This window comes from Halichoerus grypus, chromosome 7, assembly GCF_964656455.1.
Source record: "Halichoerus grypus chromosome 7, mHalGry1.hap1.1, whole genome shotgun sequence".
NCBI classification, from domain to species: Eukaryota; Metazoa; Chordata; class Mammalia; order Carnivora; family Phocidae; genus Halichoerus; species Halichoerus grypus.
Window position 1 is genome coordinate 151,500,637 of NC_135718.1, and position 11,415 is coordinate 151,512,051.

General features: G+C 51.2%; 1 protein-coding gene across 1 annotated transcript; it reads left to right on the forward strand.

Moving 5' to 3' along the window:
- Positions 1-505: 505 nt before the first annotated feature.
- On the forward strand, positions 506-3,851 carry PIGM (phosphatidylinositol glycan anchor biosynthesis class M). The gene has a single exon (XM_036091458.2). It carries the CDS (start codon positions 919-921, stop codon positions 2,200-2,202), a length of 1,284 nt encoding a protein of 427 aa, XP_035947351.2. The 5' UTR covers positions 506-918; the 3' UTR covers positions 2,203-3,851.
- The last annotated feature ends 7,564 nt before the right edge of the window (positions 3,852-11,415 follow it).

Here is an 11,415-nt window from a genome sequence, read left to right on the forward strand (position 1 = left end):
AAGAGAGGGCCGGGCACTGGGCTGGCAGGCCGCACTGGACAGGGCTTAGGTAGCGGGCAGGGTCTTCTGGGTGAATGACCGTCTAGAGTTTGGAGCCCCGCCACCCAGTCTGTCCACCCTCGGTGGGGAGGAGGCAGCGGAGCCAGGAGGTGCTTTTAGGAGTTAACGTCTGAGCTGAGGCCTGAAAGGTCAAATGCTGGCTGGGGACGGGAAGGCAACCGGGCCACAAGGAAGAGCGAAGTCCGCAGCCGCGAGGCCCCGGGGCACCCTTCCGGCCTCGCCCCCCCCCTCCACCCGGGGCTGCCGTACAAGACACCGGCCCCCAGCTCGCTTCGAGTGCGGACACAGGTGCAGTTTCAAAACAAGGATACGCCCCGGGCACGCACGCGACACGCATGCTCGGCCCGGCCCACGAGCCCCGGTTACCGGCGAGCTGGCGGTGGGACGCCCGGCAAGCGATCTCACTCTCGGGTCTCCGGCTCGGGGCCGGGGACGAGGCTGGACGCTCCGTCCGTCTCTGGCTCCGTCTCCGCGGAACGGAGCTGCGGCGCGGGAAGGGGCGTCACGCGAAGAGAACAGCCGCCCCGCTCCGCGACGAGAGCCGCGGGCCTCCAGGGCCGGTGGACCACACCTCCCGCAAGGACCGGAAGTCCCGCCCCCGCCGGAGGAAGGAGCGGCAGCGACGCAGCCAATCCGGAGGAAGGCAACCTCGGCCGGGCCACTGAGAGCGCGGTGCCTCCCGCCGGAAGCGGGACGGGGGCGGGGCGTTCTGCCGGAAGCTACCGACCCGCGGTCGTTTCGGTTGGCTGCGGGCGGGTGGGAGATGCGCCGGCCGCCTGAGGCGCGGGCGGCGAGCGAGGGTCGGGGCTCCGAGGGCGGCTCCGGGCTGGGGCCGAGCGGCTGACGCGCCGTGCGGTCATGGGCCCGAGCAAGCCCTGGGGAGAATGGTTCCTGAGCCTGCGGGTGCCGCCCGCCGGGGTCTTCGGCGTGGCCTTCCTCGCCCGGGTGGCCCTGGTTTTCTACGGGGTCTTCCAGGACCGGACGCTGCTCGTGCGCTACACGGACGTGGACTACCAGGTGTTCACGGACGCCGCGCGCTTCATCACGCAAGGGCGCTCCCCGTACCTGCGGGCCACCTACCGCTACACGCCGCTGCTGGGCTGGCTGCTCACGCCCAACGTCTGCCTGTGTGAGCTCTTCGGGAAGTTTCTGTTCATCAGCTGCGACCTCCTCACCGCTTTCCTGCTCTACCGCCTGCTGCTGCTGCAGGGGCTGGGCCGGCGCCGCGCCTGCGGCTACTGCGTCTTCTGGCTGCTCAACCCCCTCCCCATGGCGGTGTCCAGCCGGGGCAACGCGGACTCGCTGGTGGCGGCGCTCGTGCTGGCGGCGCTGTACCTGCTCGCGAGGGGGCAGGTGGCGTGCGCCGCCGTGGCCTACGGGCTCGCCGTGCACATGAAGATGTACCCGGTGACCTACATCCTTCCCATCGCCCTGCACCTGCTCCCGGAGCGCGGCGGCGGCGGCGGCGGCGACCCGGGCGGCCGCCGGCCCCGCTGCTCCTTCCAGGCCCGCCTGTGCGAATTCCTCAGGAGGCTGTGCAGTCGGGCCGTGCTGCTCTTCGTGGCGGTGGCCGGGCTCACGTTTTCCGCCCTCAGCTTCGGCTTTTACAGTAAATACGGCTGGGAGTTTTTGGAGCACACCTACCTGTATCACCTGACGAGGCGGGACATCCGGCACAACTTCTCTCCGTACTTCTACCTGCTGTACTTGACCGCGGAGAGCCCGTGGAGCCCCTCCCTGGGCGTCGCCGCCTTCCTGCCGCAGTTCGTGTTGCTCTCGGCCGTGTCCTTCGCCTACTACAGAGACCTCGCCTTCTGTTGTTTCCTGCACACGGCCATCTTCGTGACTTTTAACAAAGTCTGCACCTCCCAGTACTTTCTCTGGTACCTCTGCCTGCTGCCCCTTGTGATGCCGCTCGTGAGAATACCCTGCAGACGAGCTGTGCTCCTCCTAATGCTCTGGTTTATAGGGCAGGCCTTATGGCTGGCGCCTGCCTATGTTCTGGAGTTTCAGGGAAAGAACACCTTTCTGTTTATCTGGTTAGCTGGTTTGTTCTTCCTTCTTATCAACTGTTCCATCCTGATTCAAATAATTTCCCATTACAAGGAGGAATGCCCCATGGAGAGAATCAAATATGACTAATAGGACTGCAGTTCTTCTGCCACTTCGATTACATTCTGATTGTCCTGAATGGACCAGAAGAGAGCTTTGGGAAACGTTTTTGAACATCCTGTGCGCTCTAGTGAAAATTCAGTTTGGAGCATAAAACCCTGTTCAACGGAAATTAAAACAAATGGTTGCCTTATTTATAAAGGGGACTCAATGACTGAGGTCCACGTCTAGGAAATCTTAAGACTCTCAGTTATCTGGGACATGATGGGAAGTAAAGGTGACCTGTTGGAAATGGAAAATCTGATGAAACTATCAGATGATAAAAGGTTTTTGTAGAAAAATAGAGGAATGTAGTTGGAGACATAAAGTCTAAGTCGGTATTCGTACCAGTTATACTATGCTGCAGTCCGAAATGTCTTTTTAAGCCCCACTTCTTAAAGCTTTCCCAATAGCTGTGAAAACTCACGGAACATTCCTAAAGTACAGCTTTTAGATGTCAAGTGTTAAGTAATACCACTGTGCTTAGGTTGGGAGAGTTCATTCTGTATTAAAAGTGGGGGCTTAGAAAAAGAGTCCAAAGAATTTAAATTGTAATCACGTTTCACGTATTTGTTTTATTACTTAGTTTTTCATCACTTAGTCTCAGTGGTATTAGACTACCATTTGGTTTTATACAGGATTAAATTAAAATTCACCCATCTTTAAACTGGAGTCATTACATATTTCAAAATAGCATCTTGCTTTTGATGTTTGAAGTCCACAAACCATTAGGGACATTTTAGTGTTCTCTCATACCTCTTTGTTTTTAATTTTCTGATTGCCTTAAAATATTTTTCTTAAAGAATTTAAGGTAATCAAATGTAATCTGTGTTGTAAAAATGAAAATTAGTAGATTTTAAGTGATAGAAAACTAAATTGTTAGTAAGACATTTCCCAGCTTAAAAATACCCCACTTAAAAAAATTCCATGGTGGAAATGGAGACCTGTCTGGGAGGCTCTGGAAAGCCTAGAAGCATCCTAAGTAGCCATAAATCTAGACCAAGAAATTGAGGGAGAGAGTGTGGAAATGAGGCTTTGATGAGCAGATCCATTTCCCTTATTACTATGATGAATATTTCTAGGGAAGAAATGCTTTCTGAGATTTAAATGAGCAACCTAAAAAAATTTTTTTTTAACATAGCCCATCTAGGCTGGGGACTCCCTAACACTCTAAAAAAATGCAGTAGTAATATAGGAGTTTGATTTTATGATTGTGGTTTTAAAAGATGAGTAATTTATCAACATTGTTCTTTCACAGTAAAAAACAAAAACAACTTCCAAGAAGTAGACTATTTCTTACCGGTTCAGGTCAAAAAAGACTTTGAGAATAAGATGTGTATAAGCTGGTTGTAAATAAGAATGCTCTTATGGGCAGCACTTCTTTGATGGATACCTTCTGGAACCTGCCATTAGAAGGGAAGAATGGGTGGTTTTCAGGGGTTGTTGTTAGGTGCAAATAGCAGAAACCATTAATTGTTGAGGACAGTGACCTTTCTTATAGCACCTAGTCTCATGTCCCACATTAGTCTTATCTTGAGGGCTCTTTGTATGTGATTGTTCACTAGTGACCTTCTAACCATGACATTCTTACCAGTCTTGGCTTTTTTTTTCATTCTTTTATAATAAAGAAAGTGCCCAGGCCCAGGAGATGCAGATTACTACAAAGTGAGTGGAACTCAGCACTCCCATTAAGGCTTGCTAGCATGTCCCTCTTCATCTTGTATTTGTTTGAGGGGCAGTCTTGCACTTGTGCAGCAGTTCCTGTTACTCCCAAACTTTTCTTTTCAATAATTCCGCACCTTTAATAATCCCCTCCCACATCCAAATCCTCTCACCAAATTGCATCATTTCTTGGTGACTCGACCTAGCCTAGTCTAAGTGGATTTGCTGAAGCACGTTAGCCCAGCTATGGTAGATCAAACTATGGAAACCATGTGACCATGATCTCCAAAAGGTAAATGGTCATTGTTGGATTCCTCTTGGATTCCAATGTATGGTGCACAGTGTGCATTCATCCATTTACAGTTCATGACTGAGTGTGGCGCATGAGAACACAGACAGCTTAGCAAATTCCAGTGCGCCACCTTGGGCGAGCTGCTTTTATCTAGACAGACTAGCTTTCTGTCTGTGAAATGGGGATGATACTATAATCCTCAGAGAATGGTTTGTGAGGATTAAGTGAGTTAATATACGATGCTGGCACAGAACAAGCCATTCCCCATCGCCTCCCCAGCTTTACTGTCTGTTCACGAGCATTTGAAGAAGGAGCTACTTTTGGAGTCTAGGGCTAAGCCTTTCCCCTCAGTCTTTTTTTTTTAAGATTTTATTTGTTTATTTGAGATAGAGTGAGAGCGAGAGAGAGTGAGAAGAGTACTGGGGGGGGAGGGGGCAGAGGAAGAGGGAGAAACAGGCTCTCCACTGAGCAGGGAGCCCGACACAGGGCTCAATCCACAACCCTGACATCATGACCTGAGCCGAAGGCAGACACTTAACCGACTGAGTCACCCAGGTGCCCCCTTTTCCCCAATCTAATGGATGTGTGAAAAGAACCTGGGTTTATACTAAATAATTGTTTAAACTACCAGCTACTATAACTTTGTTCCTCCTAATCTTGATCTGGTTCTTTGAAAAGAGAGTAGTTACCTGTGAAAATGTGCAGAATTTTCAGATGTCTGATTCCAGCTGGACAGCCAACTAAGCAGTGGAGGTTTGGCTCATACCCCTGAGTTAGCACTTCATTCTCCATTGTGTTAAGGACTCATTCAAGGGTTGGCGCTCTCTCGGTGGGAGCACATGTCTTCTGCGTGTGTCAGAAGCATCAGAAGAGCATAAGCATTTTTTCAGCGCTGATTCAGGAGAACCATTCATTTAGTAAAAACAAGCATTTGTATTCTTTATCCTGAACAAAACCCAGACTAACAATCTTCCTATCTGCTCAGACGCATTAATTGTTTTGTCTGCTGTATGAAATGAAATGACACAGTGACTATAAAAATCATCTGGAGCATGAATATTTGAAGCCCAGTTCATTTCTCAAAGGAGAGTTTTAACCTTTGTTCTCTATTTTTAGGCAATTATGTAGAGATCCAGGTCTGTGCCAAGTCCTGTAATAGACGAGTAAGACCAGGTCCCTGCTCTTGAAGAGTGAACAGTAAAGACAGAAACGCACCCTATTAAATGCTATGTGAGACCCCGTTAAGTTCCACAGCAGTCCCGAGATTTGTGATGCGGGCAAGTGGAGGGTATCCCTACTCCTGTTTTACGGGTAAGAACACTGAGGCTCAGAAACAATGACTTTCCGGGCAATGGCAAGACTAGATCTCCTCTAATCCTACTATTTTCTATCCTATTTTATTTTGCAAGTCCTTTTTCATTCCACCTGATGACAGGTGACAGTGAAAAACTTCATTTCTTTGCCCAGTGTCGTTCATTTTAGCAAACTACCTAGCACGAGGCCCCGAGTATCTTCCATGTGCCGAGCACCGTTCTGGGTGTTGTGGATGCAGCTCTAAGGGAAGCACTCTCTTCGTGGGGCTTACATTTTCACGGGAGGCCAAGAAGAAGCAAAAACATGGCTGTGATGATTGCCGTCAAGGGAAGGAAGACAGGCTAAGGAAGGTGGGAGCCGCTTTCCACAGAGTGCTTAGGGAAGGCCCCGTGAGGCGGCTTCTGGGCGGAGGCCTGGAGGAAGTGCAGACATGACCTTCTTGTGTTATCAGGGGACGAGCGAACAGCGGGGCGGAGGCCCGAGGCCTCGCTCGGCGTGTTTAAGGTACAGCAAGAAGGTGAGTGTAACTGATTGGAGCAAGCGAGGAACAACCAGAGTCTAACGTGCAGTTTCCAGTAGGACAACATGAATGCTAGTGGAAAGATACAATTAACAGTATTTTTACTGGCCTGTAATACAGTGACTTCAGGCTCAACATATTTTTTCTGACTTTTAAGCACAGGTGTATTTGTTAAGAAGAGGATAATGTATAATATATACAACTTACGTTTGAGCAGTGTTATGAAGTATTTTCACACATTATTTTGAGATTCCCAGGATTTTTTTAAAATCCCATCTTCACAGATGAGAACCCTAGATTCTCAGATCAGGACGTATATACTTTGCCCGAGGTCCACGTTAGCATGAGACAGTAGCAGAACCCAGATCTTCTGGAGCCAAATTCACTCCTTGTGCTGCCCTTGTCGTTTAGATATGGCAAGATGACCCAACCGGACCGTAGAAGGCAGGACGTTCAGGAAAGGTTGTCTGACAGATCATTCATTCGTCCACACTCACGAGGCGATTGTGCCCGGCCCTCAGCTGGGCTGGGAGTCCCTCAGCGGGCTGGGGGTACAGGGACGACCAGAGTCCTGGCCTTAAGGAGGCCATTAGACTGAAGTGGGTCCGATACCCCAGCAGCCTACGGAAGCACACCCAGCCCTAAGCCTGCCAGTGCCTCAAGGTGAAGAAATCAAAACTGAAGGCCAGCCGGTCACAAACAGCCACGTAGGCTTTCCCAAATAATGCAACAGCTTAAGCGACAGCCAACCAAACACCGTCCTCGCTGTGTGTCCGCCTCTCGGCAGGCCCCGCACTGGAGCGAGCCTCACCACTTCCAGTCTGACGCTGCCCGGCTGGAGTTATTTTTTACTCAAGCCCCGAAAGTGTTTCACGTGCCTCAGTTTATCTTTCAGCACCGAGTACTGAGATGTTTGGTGTCTTACCTGCTCTCCGATACTGGGCAGGCGCTGGGGGCTTTCTCGGAAACTTCCCCGCGTCCCATCACTCGGTGATTCTACCTTTGATAATCCTTAGCTCCCCAGACCTGTTCCCGTCGGGCTCTTGCCTGCACGTCCAGGCTCTCTTCACCTCACCCCACCCCACAGCCATGCCAAATTATGCCACCCCTTCACGCCTTTGCAGGCGCCGTTACTCCGGCTAGAACACTCTTCTCGTCCCCTCGCCTCTCTCCCCAGTTCGTGCTCCGTTGCCGATGACCCTCATGGAACCTTCTCTGCGGCAGCCCGTCCACACGCAGGACGGGGCGTGCTGTGCTGTACTCGGCCTTTGTGTGTCCATGCCGTCTGGATTGTGAGCTCCCCACCAACAGTGACGATTGTCCATTGATACTCTTTCCCTGGGCCTGCCCAGAACCAAGCAAAGACGGACAGGGCTAACCCGGCTTTGGGCTGCTGGGTGGGGCCGGCCACACACGCTCCCGGGTTTGCCGAACTGAGTTGTGCACCAATCTGTCAGGCGGGAGCCGGGGGGCGTGGGCCCCTCTGCACCATGTCAGTGGTAGCAGCCGTGAAAGGGAAAAGGAGCAGTTCCTGGGTGCCTGTCATTTCTAAATGCCATCGGGATCCACCTAATTTTCTAGGCTAGAATCTTATAATCACCTCTGTTCCTTCTTCTTCACTTGCTACCCGCCTCCCCATCTAATCAGTCACTAGCTCCTATCAGTTCTACATCCTGATGTCCCCGAGCCTCCTGGCATCTCGCCACCTCGTTGTGGATTCTACAGCTCAGGCCCTCATTAGTGCTCGTCTGGAATCAATGGCTCCTGACTGGTCTTGCTCCCCAGCTCTTCTGCCCTGCATTCCTCCTCTCCTTTGTCGTCCCACTGCTGCCAGGGCCGGCTTGCCGGAGCAGGTCTAATCCTGTCCCCATCCTGAGAGCAGCACCCTGGGGGACTCCGCCTGACCTGCCAGAGAGAGTCCAAGCCTCTTCGCTTCCTCCACCTTGCACCAGCTTCTCCCACTTGCCCTCCCTCTCGCCCACAGGATAACACGGTTTCCCGAGATTCCCGCGCCATTGGCCTTGGCCCTGCTGTTTCTAAGCCTGTGTGGTTCTCCCATTTTTCAAGACCCAACTCAGGGTCCCCTTCCTCTATTAGGAAGCAGGTACAGCGAGTTCATGGAGAGAGGTTAACTATAAGGAAAAAAAAGAAAAAGAAAAAGAGGGCCAGAGTTATAAGATTTGTAAGTACTCTCTACTAATGCACGTGGTCTGTTCTGGTGGCTGATGCGTTTGTCTCTGTGAGTCTGTTTGCTCCTGGAGGACAAGAATTGTGTGTTGTGTTTATATCCTTTGCACACAGCCTAAGTACTCAGTAAATATTTGTGAAGTAAATGAGGCTGCAGTTGGGAGGGAACGAATGTTTGTTGAGACCCTATTGTGAACCTATGTGCTTTTCACATATTTCATCCCCAAAACAACTTTCTGAGAGAAATATTCTTTGCTGACCAGAAAACAGGCTCAAATCAATAGTGGGTGTTCTCAAGGTCAGAGGCATGCAAGGGATGGAGTGAGAGTTGGAACCTAAGTCTCTCCGGCTAAAACTTTCCTCGATTGACCGGTTCTTAGCCAGGGGCGGTCTTGTCCCCAACTTGGGGCACATGTTTAGTTGTTACTGGTGGGAGGGGTCACTGACGTCAGGTGGGCAGAGGCCAGGGGCGCTGTGGAACAGCCCCCCCGCCCAGGACGGCCCCCATGACAAAGACGCATCTGACCCCAAACGTCAGTGGTGCCCAGATGGAGAAAGCCTGCCCCAGACTTTCTTGACTCCATTGGAAAGCAAGTAACCAACCAAAACGAGGACATCAGGACACTGACTGGGCTGAAGAGAAGCCTTAGGGGCTTGGGGGCGATCCTGAGCCTCGGGCCCCGGTGGGCATGAGGGCTCCCTGTCCAGCCCTGACTGGCCCCCGATGCTGCTTTCTCTATTGCCTCCACACCGTCTTTCTTCTTTCCATCTTCTCTTCACTTTTTCTTTCCCTCGGCACCTCCAGTTAACTTGGAGAAGGCGCCCACACGCGTCCTGCGCTTTCGGAACCCTTTCCTCACCAGAAGGTAGAGTCCGTATATAAGAAGCTGCAGGTTTCAAACTGACAATATCCCTCGAACCTGGGAACAAGGCCAGAAATGTCAGCTTCTGAAACTGACAACAAAAAGCGGGTGAGATTAATCACTGTGATAATCTTCCCAGGAAAGAACCCACCTAAGAAATTCTGGCCAAGTCTGCTGCTGATAAGGCTTGGCAGTTTCCTAATCTCCATCAGGGTCCAAGAATGCCTCCCCTCGAAGGGAAGCACTTAAAACCCACTTATGTGAGATCCACTGTAATCTAGGAAATTTTGAAATGTTTGTCCCGGGGAAGTGGCCTAATGGGGAAGCTTTTAATGACACGTAAGGGTGACTGCCTGTAATTGTTAAGGATGTGTGCATACGTGTGTGTGTGTGTGTGTGTGTGTGTGTGTGTATGTATTTTCTGAGCATCATAAGCTCTAGGAGGAAGGAACCAGCTTTACTTCCTCGGTAGCTCTGGAAGTGAAGCCAGAGAGCGTGGGAATTAATGGTGGCGCGTGTGCATAGGGGCAGAGGGTGGGCACAAAAGTCCTGTTCCTAGCGAAGTGATCCTTCACCAGGAAGCCGGGAACTGCTGTTGCATGCAAAATTGTGTGTGTGTGCGTGCCCATTTTTTGGTGGAAAATGTCTGTAGCCTTCATCAAAGGGGCCCCTGAGCTCCAAAGAGTGGCCCTGGTGATGGCCCACAGCTCCTGGGCCAATGAGATAGGAAGAAGAGAACGCAAGGAAGACAAGGGAGGCGAGTTCCTGCCCGGAGAGAGAGGTTTCTCTTCAGCGTTCAGATTTACTGATGTGCACGCATGAGGCCCCTTCGTGTGTGTGTACAAGCTTGCAGTGGGGAGACAAGCTGTAAGCAAACATCAGGCAGGACAGAGTCCAGCCTCAAGGAAGCTGGAGAAAAGTTACACAGGGTCATGGGAGTGCCGGGAGAGAAAGAGAGAGAGAGGGAGAGAGAGAGAGAGAATGCGTAAATTGCTCTGTGCCAACATGGATGCTGACTTTAGGTCCCCAGGGGCCTGGGGAGTAAGAGAAGGGTCCTGCAAGGCTTTCTAGGAAGCAGACGAGGCAGGTAGAGGGAGTCCTTTGGTTGTTTTCCTAGAAGATCCTTTCAGCTATCAGTTACAGAAACCGACTTTAGCTAGGAGGCTTATTCCGACAAATACTGGGACATCCATAAACTCCAAGGAAGAAGCTGAGTGAGGAAGTCTGCAGGGCAAGTAACGGGGCAGCTGGGGGACTTCCCGAGTGACCTCCAGTTCCTGGATCTTTGTGTCTGGGTTTTAGAGCTCCAGGAAGGAAGGTGACTGTGGGGACGGGTCCCAGAGAAGAGGAGACCATCATGGTTGGCTGCAGCCATGACCACTGTTGGCTCGGAGCAGGTGTCCTCTCTTGAAAAGAGTGGGAGACCCGTAGCCAACTCTTCCAACAGCCGGTCACGCAGCGCGTGCCTTCGATGCATATTCTTAATTCCTTACCGTTTGAAAATCTAATTAATAGGAATGGGGTGAAAGTGGGGCGGAAGAACTTTCACCCAAAGGAAACAAAAGTGCAGGATGAACTTGGAGTCCCCGAAATAGAAAGAAGGCCCATGCGGCTAAGAATAATTTGCAGGACTGGGGAGCGGAGGAAGGGCCTCCATAGACCTCGTGGACCACGGTGAGAGGTTAAGGGGTTTCCCATGTGCTATAGAAAACCGTTGGAGGGATTCTGGCACATAAATTACGTTAAATAAAATCCCTCTGCCAACCCCGTGGAGAACGTGTTCCAGAAAGATCCACCTGGAGGTTACTGCAGTCTTGCAGATGAGAGGCGATGGTGGCCAGGGTCAGGGAGTCGGCCGCCAGACTCCAGCTATGGACTCGCCTGGGAGGGTGCCTCCCACCTGCGGGAGTCTGGCTGGACAGCAATGGGCAGAGGGGAGAGGAAGCGGTCAGTCAGGTCAGAGAAATGCCGTTTTGTTTTTAAAGCGTGGGCTCTTCATTTGTAGCTTCGACATGTACCACTTAGTTTATTTTGGACCCTTGCATTTTTATTTATGAATCCACCCTCAGATTCATCTAGGAACTATCACCCTTCCCAGCTCCACACTTTTCCTTGCCTAAATCACTGGCAGAAGCTCTCTAGCTTCTCTGTGTATTTGAGGGGCTGGCAGGAATTCCCTGTTAACTGGGCCTGGAAGGAAGGCCAAGTCTGCCCATAAATCTCTCCCTGGGCCTGTCAATATTTGTATAAGGTCCATTAACTGTTATTAAGTTGCCATGGATAAACCGGGCACTGACAGGCAATTCTCATAAGCCACATGCAGAAAACCCACTTTGTGGATTATTTGCAATAAAATTTTAATTTTT

Bases quoted from the DNA above. Each gene is read 5' to 3' on its own strand.
- PIGM (XM_036091458.2), top strand. From the start codon at position 919: ATGGGCCCGAGCAAGCCCTGGGGAGAATGGTTCCTGAGCCTGCGGGTG.